Here is a 19,141-nt window from a genome sequence, read left to right as displayed (position 1 = left end):
TCTCCTGATTCACCCTAAAAAAAAAATACCCCACCCTGCCCCTAAAAAAATAGCCCAACACCCCACCCCCTTTATCCACCCCACCCCTAAAAACTACCCCCAACCCCACTTACCTGATCCACTCAGCCTTTTCCTCAGCTTTAACCGCACATATGCGTGGATAAGGCAGAGAAAAAGACAATAGTTGTTCCGGCAAGCGTGCTTAATCGCATAGATTCCTTTGCTCCATTTTTACCCCCCCAACACCGGAACACCCCCTTACATACATTATGCCTGGCGCTTGTAAATATGGCGCAGTGTTTTTGCCCTTCCAACGCCACATTAGCGTAAAAAAGATTACGCTAATGTGGCGTTGGAACGGTATGAGGCCACCATGAATCTTGGCCTTAGTGTCTTAATCATATTGAACTGAGTAGCACGTTTACATGGAAATGCGATCAAATTAGCCAGATTAAGGGCCGGATTTATACCTATTTAGCACCGCACTTCCATCATTTTTTGACGCAAGAGCTGCGCTAACTTACAAAATTCATTTATATTTTGTACGTTTGTGTCACTGTTGCGTCACAAAATGACGCAAATGTGGCGCTAAAAAAGTATAAGTCAGGCCCTAAGTATTTATCACGTGCAAGCAAATTGACACCTGTGACTATTCATCAGTGGTCCAAGGTAATCAATCTGCCATATCTGCCCTAGTACTTTTCCTCTCTCCAGCTGACCTCTGACAGTCTGCGGAACAGATCTCTGTTGTGTATGTTGACAAATAGGACATTTTATGATGATTAGCTTGATCACATCTAGGTGAATGTGCATCCCTCTAATCTCAGCCCACCAGTTAGTGGCCTTCTCTCCCAGGTGTCAACATTTTTGGTGAGCCCATTTAGCCATCCCCACCAAGTCAAATTCAGGTGTCACTATTTATGCTTCCCAAATGTTGGCTTTTTCGTCTGCAAGGAAATTAAACCATCGTTCCAGTGAGTCAGTGGGACAGTGGTGGTCTACATGATATACAGTGACAGTACTTTGTCTAGCATTTCCCAAATTTCCTGCCACAATTCTTTGCTCTGTGCCCCCTTGGAATGTATTTGCCTGTCTTGTGCATGCCACGTGGGGATCCAAGTGGCTAACCAATTGGCGGTAGACCAAGAATCAGTATAAATGTGACATTCTTGTTTTATAACATGATATACAGCATGCAATTCTGCGTACTGACTACTCTTTCCTTCTCTAGTAGCGGAAAGCAGTTTCTTGTTTACAGGATTATATGATGCTGCCTTCCAATGTCTCTTGCCCCCACATACTTTGCTGAACCATCAGTGAACCATACATGCTTCCTATCCTCAGGGGACAAGGACTCAAATGGCTCACCCCACCTCACGGGAGACTCTTTTACCACCGGCACCTCCTGTAACTCCTCTTCATCCTTCACAGGGGCCTGTGCTAACTTTTCATGCAGGACCGTAGTTCCTGCTGGTCCCACTCGGGCCCTGTCATGTATGCAACATTTCCACTTAATGATACTTGCTTCTTGTGCATGTCCTATTCAGTTAGTTTTGGGTGAACTCATCACCCACTACATTATCGGGATCTTGGGTCTCAGAATCAGATTATGCCCTATTGTCATCTGCTCAGTATCCAACAGAGCCCAATAACATGCCAGTAACTGCTTTTCCAATGGAGTGTACCCCTCATCTGGCAACTTCTTAGTCTAAAATCCTTGGGGCGCTCTCTTGTCTTCCCTGTTTTTGCTGCATACTCCAATTTGCATATTGCCCCTGGACTGTCACATGCAACTCAATATCTCCCTCCTCTACTGGCCACAAGTCTAAAGCATGTTGAATCACCTCCTTTGCCAATTCAAACGCACACAGATGCTGCTCTCCTCATTCAAACTCATGTTTCTTTCAAGTCACCTTGTACAAAGGGGCCAAAATATAACTCGAGTGAGGGATATACTGCCTCCAAAAGCCAAACAATCCAATGAATCACTGAGTTTCCTACTTATTTCGGGGTGTGGCGAATTATAGTTTGTTTTGTCTCACCTGGGGCAACTCCTCCCTATGTCCCTGGTTCCACTGAATTCCTAGAAACTTCACATTTTGAGAGGATCATTCCATCTTGTCTGGATTTATCACCCACCCTTTGCTTTGCAAATGTTCCACAACCCTAACCAACTGAGTATGCACCTGTTCTTGTTTCTCCCTGAATCGTCACGTCATCAATATAACAGACAGCTGCACCCCTGGAATGACAGGTACTTCATCCAGGTGTTGTGCCACCAGCCGGTGACAGATGGTGGGTCTGTGTACATACCCCATAGGCAATTTTAAAATTTGAAATTGTCTCTCAGACCACGAGAAACTGAATTGCTCTTGGTTCTCAGGGTCAAAGGTGTAGTGAAAAAAACATTGGCAATATCAATTGTCGCATACCATGTCCCTTTGTGTTTTTGTATCCTTTCAATCAAAGCGATAGTGTTGGGGACCGCAGCAGTCACAGGGTGTATATATTTATTAAATTCTCAGTAATTGTCTGTCATTGTCCAGCTCCCATCAGATTTGTGCAAGGGCCACACAGTGGTGACCAGGGCCACCACCCCTACCCCTACCAAAGCCTGTACAGTCGTACTTATCTCCTCTTGCCCTCCCAGGATTTGGTACTGTTTCAAATGAACCACCTTGATAGCTGGGGGCATCTTCAGGTGACCCACACTCACTGCTGCAGCGGAGGTGTATCTCTTTGTTCCACATTGATAACACCTATCATACAAATATAAAGCCATTCCCTTCAGTACATCAATTCCAAGAATATATTCAAAGAGGGGCACTATCAAGACAGTGTATTCTCTTTTTGGTGTTCTCCCTATTTTCAGTTGAACCTTGGTTTGCACAGTGGGGGTTTTCTTTCTACCCAACCCTGTGATGGTGTAGTGCTGACCTGTGAACTTTTTCGGATTCCTATTTCAAAGAGGCCTCCCCTCCAGTGTCCACCAGGGCCCTGACAATCTGGACTGTTAAACCTGGCATTCTTGGCGTGGTCTCCCAATACTTTTTTGCCTCTGCTTCCTATGTTTTGACTGTGTGCTGGACTCTGTTTTTACTGTTTTTGGTACACTGGGCACTTTACCACTGCTGACCAGTGCTAAAGTGCAAGTGCTCCCTGTGTAAAATATATAGGTAATTGGCTTTTACATGATTGGCACATTTGATTTACTAGTGAGTCCCTGGTAAAGTGCACTAGAGGTGCCTAGGGCCTGTAAATCAAATGCCACTAGTGGGCCTGCTTCAGTGGTTGTTCCACCCACGAGTGGCCCTGTAAACAAGGCTCAGACTTGCCACTGCAGTGTCTGTGTGTGCAGTTGTAGACTGCCAATTTGACCTGGCAAGTGTACCCACTTGCCTGGCCCAACCATTCTCTTTTTATACATGTATGACACCCCTAAGGTAGGCTCTAAGTAGCCCTATGGGCAGGGTGCAGTGTATGTTAAAGGTGGGACATGTACTGATGTCTTTTACATGTTCTAACAGTGAAATACTGCCAAATTCGTTTTTCACTGCTGCAAGGCCTATCTCTCTCATAGGTTAACATGTGGCTGCCTTTACATATCCTTTCAGTGCAGTTAAATAAACACACGTATATATATATATATATATATATATATATATATATATATATATATATTTATATATAAGCTAAATAATCAAAAATGCATCACCAATGGGGTTTTTTCATCATCCTTGACAGCCAGACTGGCGAAACCAAGATCAGCCAAGGCAGGAGACCCCCAAATTGGGATCAAAGAGATCCCGTGCAACGCATCCAATCTACAGGTGAGTTTCTGTCTAGGTGCCAAGTCCCTGTATCATTTATACCTTAAAACAAGCTCCAGGAGAGATTTCTAGAAGCCCCCTCCCCTCTGTTATGAAATTAAATGCTGGCTGTGCATCGTCTGCATCGAAAAAATGCAAGAGAGTTGCTTATTTCTAAGGCAGAATTGTACATTCCTCTGATAAAAACATTCTCAGCCTTGTGCACTCTTACCTATATTCCTCTGATAAAAACATTCTCAGCCTTGTGCACTCGTACCTAGTCCACACACCCTAATTTGTTCCAGCACGGTATGAGAAGAGAAAAACAAGTGCTGTGTGGAAAACAAGTTTTGCTGACTGCCAATGAAGTCAGTGGTTAAATACACGTAGCTTAACACTCCACTGGATTTCCCTTGACATAGCGTTCCCATCTCCTCAGGCAATCCTGCATGTAAGGGAAGTTCCACTTGGGATTTCCTCCTCAATGCTGGACGCAGTCTTCTGCAACAGTTATGTCGTCAGGTTCAAGGATCCCTCCTTCTGCCAGGTTCTATGATGCTGGTCACGTCCTATGGTTCAGTGGGCTAGCAGGTGGCAGAATGGTTGGGCAAAGATTTCTCCTTCCTGCTGAACTACCCATAGGGTTAGTTTATCTGTCCTGCACGTTTGGGAGAAGCAGCAGAAGTCTTCATTGCTGCTTTCCTCGTGCACATACAAAGGTGCCATTTTAGTTCTTCTCTGTTTAAGCTGAGTTTGCACCGACTACCTTGGTCTCTAATTTCAAGGTCAGCTCCTCTCCTACCTTGGCACTCTGGTAAGGCTCAGACCTCAGTCAAAAGCCTCCCCCTAGTTCTACCTTGGATTTGTCCTCAACTGGGGCTCTGTACCTACCCCTGCTCTCCTGAAGTGGAGGGCGCATTGCTCCTCAGTTCATGTCTTTCTTCCAAATCCCACCTAGATTGCTTCCTTCGTTCCGAGCTATGTGCTGTTCTTCCTACTGTCAACTGCTACATGAGCGTACCCTGTGGCTCCCTGTAGGAAAGTCCTCCTTTTTTTGCCCTGATCACCCCCACACTTTTTGGACAGGTACTGGTGGTTACTGACTCTTGGCTGTGCCCTGGGTACTGCTTACCAGTCCCAGGGCCAGTGCTCTGTGTAAAATGGATATGCAAATTAGGCTAATTATAATTGGCTAAGTTAACCTACCTATAAGTCCCTAGTATATGGTAGGGCATGTAGGTTTAGGGACCACAGCATAGGTGGTGCACACCTAGGTGCACTGCTGAGGTGCCCAGTGTCATTTTAAAGGCAGGCCTGCCTTGCTGGCTGCTTTTAAATTAAAGTTATATGAAAATTCGACTTTGGAATTAAAAGTAGTTCCAAAGTCTTAAACTACCTTATTTTTACATATAAGTCACCCCTAAGGTGTGCCCTATGTGCCCCTAGGGCTGGGTGCCATGTAACTATAAGCAGGGACTTTATAAAAATAGATTTATAAACCCTGGTGAGGTAAAAACAGCCAAATTCGTTTTTCCCTCATAGAAGTAAATGGCCTTCATAGGCTAGAATGGGGAGACTTTATTTTAAATTTTAAAGTCTCCTTAAATGTTGCATACCAAGAATTTGGTATCAAATTAATTGTTGTAATAAATCCCACAACTTCCAGTTGTTGGATTTAATATAACTTGTTCAGGTAAAGAGTTTTAGACTTTACCTAAAAAGTTGCCAATTTCAGCCCTGCATTGTTTTTGCTGCTGTGCTCTGATTGGCCAGCCTGCAGCAGATTAGTCAAGCTACCTTGATGAGGTGTGAAGTGGCCTGGCTTCACACAAAGGAATGTGCTTGTGGGAGAGAATCTCCCCTCAGCAGATGGTGAGGCAGGAAGGGGGAGGGCTGCCAAACTGGTCTTCAAAGGCAGAGAAGGACATTTGGAGCAACCAGCAACACCCCCACATCCTGCAACCACAGACAACTAGGTGCCCCCTTGATTAGATTAGGAGAGGGCAGGAGAGGGGTGTGTTTATGATTTTTAGCCACTCCAGTGGGTGGGCTCAGCCAGATGTAACCTCCAAAAATCAGATTCAGCCATGTTGGATTTTTAGAGAATGTTGCCTTTTGGGATGGATTTTTGCCACACTTCCCAGGAAGTAGTCATCACAGGGGGACGACCCTGTACCTGATTGGAGAACCAGGACACCCCTGCTTTTCACCCAGGAGCAAGGATAAAACTGGCAGACCTGCCCCCACACCTCAGATCCCGCCAGATTTCAAGAAGAAAAGAACTAAAGGAGAAGAAGGACTGCCCTGCTGGACCCCTGGCCTGCAACTGGAACCTGCACTCAGAAGGACTGCACCAGCTGCACACTTGGGCTTCACCACAAGAAGGACTTTGCCTGGCTTCAACTGGTTCAAGGAGGGACACTCCCCAACTGTCATTGGTTACTGGAGGGCTGGGACCCCTCTCTGCACCCGGCTAGTTTTTTCATTGTCAAGAGCTGCTATGAATTTTCCTGTCACTCTGGTGGGTTCCTTGGGACCAGTTGGAGTGAGTGTTCTCTGTGCCGCTGAGGTTCGCTGGGCCGAATGCTATGGGCAGGGGGTCGACCTTTGGGAAGCTATAGTGCTGGACTGGGATAGTGCAGGGATTGCGTGGGCTTGTTAGCCTGTCGGTCTACCATGCCTAGACATAATAGCCTGTTGTTCTGTAGGGGCCCCTTGGGCTCCCTTACCTGGCGGATTGGTGTATCCTAGTGCAGGGATAGCAGGCATAGGGGAGAGCACCTTTACTCCAGTATATAACGGGGGAGGTGTGAATGCCTTGCTTGCTGTTTGCGGGTTAGTGTTATCGGCCTGGGCCTCCACAAAGATGGCCCATCATTCTTGTAATGTTTCTCTTATGTTCTTCTTTTTCCCTATATATTTAGTTTGTATGTGTGTTCTCATGTGTTTAATTATGTTGGTGGGGAATGTGTGTGCCTTGGTGTGTGTGTGCCATTTGTGGCAAAACATATCAGTCTTTTAAGCCAGTGTAGGGAACTAATTTTGCATATGCATTAGGGACGATTCCATGATAAATTTGTGTAGTCCTTAGGATACAGTTACTCTTCTATTTTTTTATGTGTTTAAGGGGTTATATGTGTCTCAATCAACCATGGATTTGTAGAGTGCAGCTAATCACCCATAGGGTCTCAAGGCACTGTCTATCTTTTTCTGTTTTTAGATAATTTTAAGTTTTACACTGGTAGCATGGTCATATGTACATGGGGATCACTAGTTCTACTTTGGTAGTGGGGAATTATATATTCAGGAATTACTAGATCTAATGAGCTCAACTTTACAGACACATCAGAATAGACATAAGCACAAACATCAATGCATATGAAGGATCACAACCTAGAAAAAGTGCAATTGTTAATTCAAAACAGCATGAAATTTGGCATCAAAATAGCAAGCCTTACTTTGCTATCAGACAGCATTTTGTACAAATCGGAAACGTCTTCATAGTACATGAAGTCATTGACACAACACTTAAGACAAACAGTTGCATTAATTTACCAGCGTCACAATATCAAAATGACACCATTTCAACTGGCACGAAAAGGCTGAGAAAGTACGGAAAAAAATCAAGAGAAAACCTTGTCAGAAATACCTTAGCCCGCTCCTAGTGCCTTCTATCCTGTGACCAGGGGAAGCTCTGCGCAGTACTCTGGACTAGGTGAGCCTGATAATCTTGTCGATGTTGGCACGGTGGCAAAGATAACAACAATTTATGCAGAGAAAGAAAGGGATAACTTGAATAACCTTAGCCCTTCTTGGTCAAACAAAAGCTATACCTAATCTGGATCCCAATTGTTCTTATTCACTAACGTCCGAATTTCACCCTATGTCACTCTCAAGGGTCCTGTGTACTATCTGTATCACACCCAGCAGTCCAAGTGAATACACCACTTACTTCTTTCAGATACTAGCAGTGTTAAGAAACTTGTAGCAATGAGAAATCCTGTTTGGCCTAGTAAGATTGAAGAGTATCACACCCAGAACCTATGAGTACCAATTGTGTCACGCCTAGCGGTCCAAGCAAAAGGCACCCCTTAAAACAGAAGTGCTGGCCCTATATCACACCCAGAGCCTTATGCATACTATCTGTGTCACGCCCAGCAGTCCAAGGGATCAGAAACCCAAACAATATTCACCTTTCCTGACGCCAACAATAAAAAAAAGGTGACTTCCACAAGTTATGCTTTTTCCTAGTGTGCCATATGCCAAATGCTAGGGCTAAGGCTCTGATGTAATTTCTTACCATTCTGATGACAGCTTCAGGATGGACCTCTGTCCCATGGATTCAGCAGAACTTCAAATCTATTGCTGCGTCTGTTCAACATTCTTGTTTCAAAAAATGCAAATCCATCTAGGTGGGGTCCCCTTCCTTCAGTCGTATTCGGGTCCTAGTAACCAATCAGCTCCTATATGGCTCGCCAATATGTTGCTCAAATTAGAATTTACCTTAGAAAGCAGAAGGCAAGAGGCGTTTGACACAACAGAAATGGCTCGTTTAATTAAACTTTACAGCTGGGAGAGCAGTTACAGAACCGGGGTCTGAGGACTGTCCCTCAATCTACATCAGTTTGGAGAAATTTTTATACATTTCTATGAGTACCATAAAGTAATAAAAAACATTCCTTTCTTAGTTAAGAATGCAAACAGTTGTCATGGAATCGTAAATAAGGTCCTGATAACAAATGGAGGTGGTCCTTGACCATGTGTGGGTACAATGTGGGCCTGCAGGTGATGTATGCTGATGTCCGGCCTGAGAGGCGCGTGGTCGCTGCATGTGCTGTGTGTGCTGTGTTCTGATCGGTTGTGCTCTAACTACTTGTGGCCAGTCTCCTGGGACCATTGTAGTGTCACTGTGCCTATCTATGGGATCTGATCTAAATTTCCTGTTTGTGCTTTTGCCTGTCGGCTACATGTTACCTCACCTTTGACATGTCAGTCAGCATCCTCAAGCCTCAAGCCTAGGTGTCAGCGCTTACCTGACTACGTACCTTTGTGCCAGAGTTGATGTAGCGTTCATGATGGGGGAATCTAATAATGGTGATGCGACTTTGTTTGTATATATGAATGTATTGTTGTGTGCATCAACATTGATTATTCCAATATTAACACTTTTCCCTCCACTTTTTGCTGAATTTGTTTTTTTTGGCCATAGGAATCTAAAGTGCTTGTGCTCTCTCCCTAGAACATGGCCAAATTGGTTTACAATCAATTGGCATATTTAATTTACTTCTAAGTCCCTTGTAGAGTGATATACCATAAACCCAGGGCATGTAAACTGAATACTACCACTGGGCCTGCAGCACTTATTGTGCCACCCACTTATGTACCACTTTAAAACATGCCCCAGGCCTGCCATTGCAGCCTGAATGGTGCCATGTTGACTTGGCATCTAAAACCCTTCTAGACACACATAGGGTGCTTAGGTGTGACAGATGGGCCATCAACATCCTGATGTGCCATCCTGGGCAGGATGGGAGCGAGGAGCTGGCCACAGCCTCACACTTATACCTTAATAGACTGAGTCTTGTCCCCCACACAAAGGACTGCTTAACCCCCTGTAGTGAGCCTTCAGCGAGGGCAGGAGGGCAGGGACTCGGTACACTTCAAAGGCATGTCTTCGAAGTCTCCCACACTCCCCCCCCCCCCACTGTGTGGATCAAAACCGGCGCATCGTCTCTACTGCAAAGATCAACTCCGTTGCATGACCACTGCAGCAAGCACAGAACCGGCGCTTCGCCTTCGTAGCCATCGCACCTCAGAATCAACGCATCATTGCTACTGCATGGGGAAAATCGCTGCATCTCCTCCGTTGCATGGGTTGACTCTGGCGCATCGCCTTCGGGACCACAGAACCTGGGTGCTGCCACATCGTCACTGTTGCATGGGGAAAATCATCACTTCCCCTTGACTGCGACAGCGGGGCATCACCTCCTCTGCACCTCACATATTCACTGGCGCAACCTCGATTAAGGTTCTTTTGTTCAGCATGCCTCATTGTATCCCTGTAGCTGGTCCACACTCCATTGCAGCCAGCCTGAACTCTTGACGTTGTCCCGGTCCAGTGAGACCAGTTTTCACAAGTAAACCCTTATTGTTTTTTAACACCATTTCACCTTTATTCCTTAAAAATTCATACCTCAAGTTCTACTTTTTGTCATTTTGGTCTTGTCTCATTTATTAAATTACGTTCTATTTTGCTAACCAGGTGTGATACATTTTTGGTGGTGTTTTACTGTTTGAAGTGTTGCACAAATACTGAACACATTACCTTTTAAGTTAAGTCTGACTGCTCTGTGCCAAGATACCAATGGGTGAGCATAGGGTAATTTAGGGTGTGTTTGTGACTTACCCTGACTAGATTGTGGTTCCTTCTTGTGTAGGGCACATACTTCTGCAAATCAGAAACCCAAATTTTAACAATGGTCATAGCATATTGCCTTGTACTCTTTCCCCTCAAACTACGAAGTTGTTCATGGAGCATCTTTGGCATGTTTTGGTAATATTTCAGAACATTATCCAAGGCATGGGTCTGCTTGTCAACCATCTGAGAGAATTCTTCAAGGTGGCCCACAATCTCACAGAAAGGTTCTCCAATTGCATGAGTATCCACCACCACAGTAGATTGCTGCTGGAAAATATTATCCTCCTAGTAGGCAGGATTTAGCTATGTCAACATCCACTATCACTAACACTGACTGGTAGTCTGATATGGCCAACAGGCTGCCATTCACAGAAAGACTCAGGGAAGAAATTAGTGAAAGGGGAGAGCTATTCTTGATCAGGGGTTTCCTCTCCCTATGATTATTGAGAGAATACTGGAGATGCACATGCATGGGAGGAGTGTGTAGACAGCCCTGCAGATGTACCTGTATGTTGAGGGCAGAGTGGAGGTTAGTCATGTGTAGGCGTAATAAGCATCCATGGCTTGTTAACTAATGGCTGAGGACTGGCAATCCTTAGAGGTGATCTTGGAGAAAGATTGCTGATAAACCATAAGAAGATCATCTGCGGTTTTTGAGTGAGGGCAACAAAGTCCTCCTGAAACCATCTCCTGCTCCTCCTCCTCCCTTTCATGCTGTGTAGTGTTGATGGCTGTTTTGAAGAGGGTGAATGTTCTCCTTGGATAGCCTGTCATTCTCCTCTTGTGATGCTACAGCACCATCGTCAGGCCCAGTATCCCCAATATCTGCAGGAGAAAGAAGAAAAAAGGTGAAATGCACAAAAAACTGTTTTTTCTTAAAACTGCAACTGACTATTGTTAACAAAAGGTTAAGAAATAAACACAAAATTAAGTTAATGACATAAGAACTGAAATAAACATATGAAGGTAAAGATTGGTCACTGAGTGGAATTATTACATATTTCCAGTGACAACCCAGTTCTCCAGCCATTGGTGCTTCTTTTCTGAATGACCCCCTTTTTTTATTAAAACAGATTTTTATTGTTTTTCTTATATCCACATTCATGCATGATACATCTTTATTCCATTAGTAAGGAGCCATTTGTGTTGTCTTTTACCACCTCCGTGAGTCCCCTCCAGAAGCCCGACAGCCCTGGGCACTCCCAGAACGTGTGAAAGAATGTGGCACTTTCTTCTTTACAGCGAGGGCATTTAGTTATGTTTATCTGATATATCCTGTTTATTTTCCCTGGTTTAAGGAATTCCCTATGCAGAACATAGAAATTAATTTACTTGAACTGAGCATTCTTAGTTGCGTTTGCTGTGTTGTACTGGATGTTATCCCAGTCCTTGTCCCTAATTGGTTTACTGAGGTCTGCTTCCATCTGGCCTTTAGGCCAGCCAGAGGTCCTGTTACTTCTCCTTTCAATCTCCTATAGAGGCAGGTTACTGCCTTAATTGTCCCTGACACCACTACTATATATTTACAATTAGGCGACTGGTGGGTCTCCAGTAGTCCAGCTTCACAATATTGTATAATAGCTGAGGGGTGTCCATGAAGTTGGAGTTGTTAAATTATACTGTGATCCAGCACCTGGAGAGAAGATAAATGAAAAATATTAAATAAAGATTTATGAATCAATATATAAAAGTAGTACTCAGAGAGAGAAATACATGAAATATAAATGACAAACCAAAATAAATCCAATTTAAAATAAAATGTATCTTTTAATTAAAATACTGACGATGCAGAGAAAGGAAAGATGGTGAGAACTATTATTAAAAAATCATGAATGCACAGACATACCTGATTAATTGATGTTCGCAGGCCTAATTACTGCTGCAGTGCCGACACAAGGGTCTGTTGTTTGTATCTGAATAGGGGCAGAGCAAGAGAGACACATACATAGAGAAATGGGAATTCAAAAGTCATACATGATGATGGGTTTGATACAAAGGGTTTCATTTCGAGACAGGCCCTATATATTGCCCTGACACATTAGGAACCAATTTACTTGGAATAGTGACTGTATGAGAGGAAGGATGAAACATTAGGTTTGTTTGCAACAGGAGATAGGTGAAGGTGCATTGTGGAAAGGACAGTCTGTTTGAGGGGTGTAAGACAGAGACCGAATCTAGATGCACCACCAGAAATAGCTTACCCCCAGCTAAATCCTAGAGAACTTCTCCTTCACCCACTACCTCTCAACCTGCGATATCTTCCTAATGTCCCCCATGCTGTGGGTCTCCTCACCCACTGTATTGACAGAATCTATTACCTCCTGTCATAAAGCTGCTTTCTGTGCTCTACAGAGGGTGAATGGAGTCATCCCATGGAATGTCATTATTTTATCACAAATTTCATTACAAGGTCTTATTCCTCCTCAGTAAAATCCCTCTTCCTCTTGAGAGTGGTCTGCATCCTGGAGGCTGAATGTGATTCCACTTGGATGCAGAATCACTTACTCCAAGAAGAGAAGCCAGGATCTAAATTGTGTTTTGCATTTATTTGTTTTTAAGTCAGTGAGTGTCAGATGTGTGCTATTTGGTACGCGTATCCCCCTTCCATTCAGATGTCTCTATCTCATCTCTGTAGTGGAAGGTCACTATCTCCGTGGTGGAGGGTCTAACCCTCATGCCAAGGTCACCGCCCTGGTGCCAGGCATGTCTGCCAAGTAGGTGAAACGATTCTAAAGTAAATGTTGTTGTAAAAAACTCCACTGCTATTTAGAGTGGGTGGAGAAATGTAAGTTTACACCTAGATGTATCTCTACGCTTTGAAATGGTGAATAGCAAACAAAGAGTAGAGTTACACCTAGGTGTAGTAATGAATATACACATGACTTAATGTAAAAATGTATATTTACTTTTCTGAATGGGCCCACAGTCTTTATCCTTTATCACTGACCAGATTAGCATAGGTGCTGTAAAGCGAGGGTTTTGCAGCTGTGCATTAACAATGTCACATTTTTTCATTCCAGATTACCAAAATGATTTTTTCCAAAGGGCTAAAAGTGGAATTGCTTTTATTAATCTTTCTGATGGGCCTCATGCTGACATCTTGTAAAAAGAAGGGGTTCAAAGACCACGATTTCAAACGTAAGTTCTGGTATGACTCAGTTACTAATTGCCACTATGCAGTGTGTTTTGCTTACTGTTTTAACTGCTGCTGATTATCTTACATATAACTTAAATTTTACCCCAGTCAAATTCTTACATGAGGTTAGTGATAGCATGCATAAGGTTTGATAACATGCTATCAAGCTCTATGTACCAGCATCCATCTTTTCAAAACAGCTATGAAAACTGTTACTGTATAAATCACATTGTCTAGTACACAAGTCCAGCCTTGGGTGGAAATGTAGAACAGGGGGAAATCTTAAAAAGCTTTTCAGTAACAATAAGTTTTGGTTCATGAAGTATCATATGAGCTCTGAAGAAGTGTCTTAAACTTGTGATTGATCAATCTAATCAATCTAATTATCTAATAAATTGTTCTTTAAGTTATGCATCACAGAAGATCGTATTGCAATTACTAAATATGCTGTTTTTGCTATACTAAATATGCTATTTTGCTAACACAACATCCATTCTCACCAAGCATATGTGTAAATAGCCAAGGCGGTGCAAAACAATTGTTCATCAACAACTTGGCACACAGGACTAGGGATAGTATTACAGCCATGCTTACCTCTGAATAAATATGACTCACACATGGAAGGTGCAAAGAAGTAGGGAAGGTAAAGAGCTGCAAACCCACCTCAAGCTAGTATCCATTTGTTGAGTTGAAGTGCTCAAATACATTCTTAATCAAAACCTTTTCTAACATAATGCTACAAATGTATATGCAGCCTAACACAGAGATACATTAAGACTGTGATAGGGATGGGATACATATTACAAGAATAAAATTACCACATTACTCCCACCCTGAAGGAAATCCACTGGCTCTCCTATCAGGCCTTCACCATCTTCCAAACTAGCTTCATCACCTAACCCTGCATATTTGGTTGACAAGCTCACTACCTTTATTGGCTCCTGGCACATCTATAATCTCTTATCATTGAAACACAAGCCATTTCACTGAGCTCTAAAGTAATTATTTGTAGACTATTTCCAGTTAGTTGTGATGTACTTAAACGTTATTGCAATTAGCAGATCTAACTGTCTCCCTGCCATGGAATGTGACTTCTAATTTGAATTAAGCTCTCCAAAATGATAGCATGAATCGAAAATGGAACGTTCGTGTTCATAATATCATTAATCATTTTTCAACTTGGACCCAAAACTGAAATAATAATGGGCATTTGAAAATCATATGCACAATATCTGCTCCTATAAAAGAAAAAGATCAACATATTTCACTTATATCTGGATGTTGAAAATGCACTCTTTCTGCAGGGTCACCTCAATTTTTTAAGCCTTGTTCCTGAACCCTGTGTTTGCTGGCTTTATGTGCACTTAACCCCTGCCAACCAGCAGTAAAGTGCCTGTGCTCCTAATTTGTAAACATGGTGAAACTGGCATACATATAATTGCCACTTTTAATTTTCTTATAAGTCCAGGAGAGTAACTTGGTCAGTATGACTGAGGGGGTGTGAGCTTCAGATTTCCCAACAATCAGGCTGAGACAGCTTGTTAAAACACATGATATGAGAAGCAGGGCATGTGGGGGCTTAAGAGGCCGTGATGGTTGGTGGGGTGAAACACAATGGGGGTCATTCCGACCCTGGCGGTCAAGGACCGCCGGGGTCGGGGTCGGCGGGAGCACCGCCAACAGGCTGGCGGTGCTCCGCAGGGCATTCTGACCGTGGCGGTTTGGCCGCGGTCAGAACAGGAAAATCGGCGGTCTGCCGCCGGTTTTCCGCTGCCCTCAGGAATCCTCCATGGTGGCGCAGCTTGCTGCGCCGCCATGGGGATTCCGACACCCCATACCGCCATCCTGTTCCTGGCGGTTCGCCCGCCAGGAACAGGATGGCGGTATGGGGTGTTGTGGGGCCCCTGGGGGCCCCACAAAGAATTTCAGTGTCTGCTTAGCAGACACTGAAATTCGCGACGGGTGCAACTGCACCCGTCGCACCTTCCCACTCGGAGCCGGCTTCCTCGTGGGAAGGGGTTTCCCGCTGGGCTGGCTGGCGGCCTTCTGGCATAGACAAGAGAGAGTGTGTGTTTTTGTCACTGTGAGCATGTAAAACTCCCAGGTGAAATCCAACAGACACGTCACACTACCCAACTGAAAGCACTTCTACCCAACTATTTACTACAGAATACATTTTTAGGGGGGTGTAACACCCCAAACACCCCCCCCCGGTGCTACGCCCCTGTATAAGTCCTTAGTATATGGCAATACCTGTACACAGGGCCAGTAAGTTAAATACTACTAGTGAGCAGCAATACTCATTGTGCCATGCATTGTAGTAGCCCCGTAAAGCATGCCTACAGGCTTGCCACTGCAACCTGGGTGTGCAGGTTTAAACTGCTGTTTCAACCAGGCTAATCCTTCCTTAAACCTTCCTTAAAAGCTCTTAGGGCAGGGTGCATTGTATTTAAAAGTAGGAGATGTATATTTAATGTTTTGCATCTAGGCAGCTCTCCCAAAGGCTAACCCTGGTATACACTATTACAACTAAATGACCAATTCTGTTCAGGACTAGTTAGAAAAATGTTTAGAAAAATCCAGCTCGGTGGTAAAGGTGTATAGTATATTTCTATTTTGGAAATTACAAATTTAGAAAGTTGTCATTTCCTTGCCTAAAAACAAAAAGGCTTCTCGGTCAGTGCCCAGCTGTCACCTTTCTCATGATGGATCCCCTGTAGTGAGATGTGCATTGTTCTCAGACAGTAGAGAAAGGGCTCTGGGAGTGGGGAGGAGGTCTTCTCCCGTGAGGTGGATTCCTACCAAGACAAGGAGGACAGTCACCCACGTACTCTCCAGCATCAAACTGGACTACGGCAACTCACTCTATGCTGGCATCACAAAGAAACTTAAATCAAGACTAAAAAGAATCCAGAATGGAGCAGCCAGGCTCATCCTGGACATCCCCCGACATAGCCACATTTCCTCCCACCTCAAAGACCTACAATGGCTCCCGGTCAACAAACACATCACCTACAAGCTTCTGACATACACCTAAAAGGCACTACACAACATAGGACCAGCCTACCTCAACCACCACCTCACCTTCTATGCACACCACAGACAACTCCGTTCTTCCCAGCCTGCCCTCGCAGTCATTCCCAGAATCTGAAAAAGCACAGCAGGGGGAAGATCCTTCTCCTACCTCGCAGCTCAGACATGAAACACACTACCTCTCAAACTCAGGCAGACTGCATCACTGAAGCAGTTCAGGGAGGACCTCAAGACCTGGCTATTCGATTGAGCAGGACGCATGCAACAGCACCTTGAGACCCCACTGGTGATAAGTCGTACTATAGAAGTATTGATTGATTGATTGAGGGGGTGGAAAAATAATTGCTCTCCAAATACAGGCTGCCACTGGACATAAACCTGTATTCAATAAACCCCTCCTCAGAACACTACTAGCCCTGTGAAGAAGAGGAAGAAGGACTGCCGTGCTGTATGACAAACCTCAAGGAAGCCGGGACCTGCTTGCCTTGAACCAAGGATCCCAAATATCACTTCAGGGTTCAGTTGGCTGACTCCCTATTTGACCTAAAAGAACCCATTGAGTGTCCAGAGGCCTCGGTTCCTCCAACTGCCCTGTTTCAACTGATCTTCACTGGACCCTACTGCTGGCCTCATTAGACTGAGTCCTAACCCTCCCCAAGTGGTGCCCCTCAGGTCCTAGAATCTTGGTTGGTGTTAGAGCATACTCCTCCTGCCCATACAGCAAGCAGTGGGACTTAGACACTTTTTTTAACCAACTTTCTGCCTGGAGAACAAACAGAGACCGGGGTCTCCATTGAAGCCACTGCCGTCAACATCAAATTGGCAGTCGGCTTCAACTTGCCAGTTTGCCCATTGAAACAGATGTGATTTCCAGAAAAGTTTCTTCGTCCAAACATAGAGGGCTTGACCAGGACTGATGCCAAGCAAAATCTACATCAAGGCCTGAGAATCTGATCGATTTCCTGGGCACAGACTTACGATTTTCACCCACTCAGAGCTTTCCCCCCTTTTTAACAACCACACTGGGACCCTGCTTTGTGCCATCATCGAGCCCTGGTTTGAGTCCATGTTGCAGCTTACCCTACCGATAACTCATCAGTGACCACTTTTTCTCCATAAAAGTTTCTAAGTCAGAAGGTAACTTTGCCTTTGGGATGAACCAGATCCCTGTATCCGATTGGCGATCTATTGTGATAGGCCTTAACTTTTGACGTTGAACTGGTCTAGTGCGACCAGCTACCCAATGCTGGCGCTTTGTGCTTTTTGGTGCTATTTTTACTTCAAACTTTAAAAAATCATATCTCTGGTTCTACTTGTTGGAGGTTTTTTTGTTTTGGTGTCATTTTATTTATTAAAGTTCACTCTATTTTTCTTGTTCTGTGATTTTTCCTTATTACTGTTTGAGTACTGCATTGATACTTTACACATTGACTTTATGTTAAGCCTGGCTGCTCTGTGCCAGAGGGTTGAGCACAGGTTTATTTAGTGATTTTTGTTAGTCATGCTGATAAGACTCAACTAATACTCCAGTTTCTTAAACTTGATTTAAGTGACACAGCAGATATGAGGAAATGTCTGTTGGGGGCGTGGCCTAACCAGCAAATATGGCGGACGCGTGAATCCGCCACTTCGCTGAGGCTCAGCATAAATCCTGATTTTCAACACCCCGCCGGGGGTCGAAGACAGCCATCGACAGTAAAGCCGCAGTGTGAGCCCGTTTGAGAGGCCCCAGGCGCGGCTTGGAGTTGCAGAAAACAAGCCGCGAGCGGGCTGTGGTGCCGGAGGTGCTGGCGGCGACTGGCGCGACATGACTTGCGGCAGTGTGAGCCTGGAGGAGTCGCCACTGCGGTCAGGGCCCTGTGCGGTGAGAAGGCCCTGTGCGGTAAGAAGGACCTGGGGGTGCCCCCTTGGACTGTGGAGGAGCTGTGTGAGGCTGCGTGGTGAGGGACGGCGGCACTCTACCAACGGGGCGTTGGACAACCCTTTTGGCCGCTGATGGCGGCAATCATGCCTGCACCTCCCCACTTTTGTAAGCCATATCAGAGACGAGAGGGCGGTACAGTGGAGAGTGTCCCCAACAGCGAGGGGCCAAGTTGTGAGATCAGACCCCCATTATTTAGCCTACTCCTGAGGAGAAAACAAACAACCCTTGTCGGAGGCATGAGGGCTGCCATTGGGTACTATCTACCACACCGGATGACCACCAAAACCAGAACTGGGTTAAGGCACAGAGCAATCGACATGGCCCAAATGGACATGGCGGGCCCCATACCGCCCTCCTTGCAGGCCACACTAGACAAGATCCTGGGGGCCATAGAGGAATCCAAAACAACGCTGCAACAAGAAATCGGCCAGGTGTCAGCAGAACTGGGCCTATTGAGAGTAGACCACCAGAAACTAGCGGATAGGGTCCTGGACACCGAAACCGCGCTCACAGACCTTTCACTGGCTCAGCAGGAACTTAAAGCCATCGTCCTCCAGCTGGACGACCGAGTCCAACAACTGGAAAGCTGCTGCACTATAGGGACAGGGATGTGCTACTACAGCAAGCCAGGGAAGCCGGGCCCTTCTACTTCGAAAATGGAACAGTAACCCTTTTCCTGGATTTTACGGCGGAGGTGCAGGTCAAGTGGGCCTCCTCTGCGACAGTGAAATGAGCGCTTCGGGACGAGGGCATACATTACTACCTCCTATTCCCAGCTAGACTGAGGGTGATCACAGCGGGGCACACCATCTTCCTTCAGA

At 44.9% G+C, this 19,141-nt stretch overlaps 1 protein-coding gene across 1 annotated transcript in view; it reads left to right on the top strand.

Annotated features, from left to right (window-relative positions):
* Positions 1–19,141, top strand: part of LOC138295417 (clusterin-like) — a 271,036-nt gene that overhangs the window by 30,669 nt on the left and 221,226 nt on the right. The window contains exon 2 of the mRNA XM_069233707.1: positions 13,248–13,365. Within this exon, the coding sequence (XP_069089808.1) occupies positions 13,257–13,365 (109 nt within the window). The 5' untranslated portion in view covers positions 13,248–13,256. The remainder of the gene's footprint in view (positions 1–13,247; positions 13,366–19,141) is intronic.

The sequence above is a fragment of the Pleurodeles waltl genome, chromosome 5 (assembly GCF_031143425.1).
Source record: "Pleurodeles waltl isolate 20211129_DDA chromosome 5, aPleWal1.hap1.20221129, whole genome shotgun sequence".
Taxonomy (NCBI): domain Eukaryota; kingdom Metazoa; phylum Chordata; class Amphibia; order Caudata; family Salamandridae; genus Pleurodeles; species Pleurodeles waltl.
The sequence above is the reverse complement of the archived record's forward strand: the minus strand, read 5'-3'. Positions and strand labels throughout refer to the sequence as shown.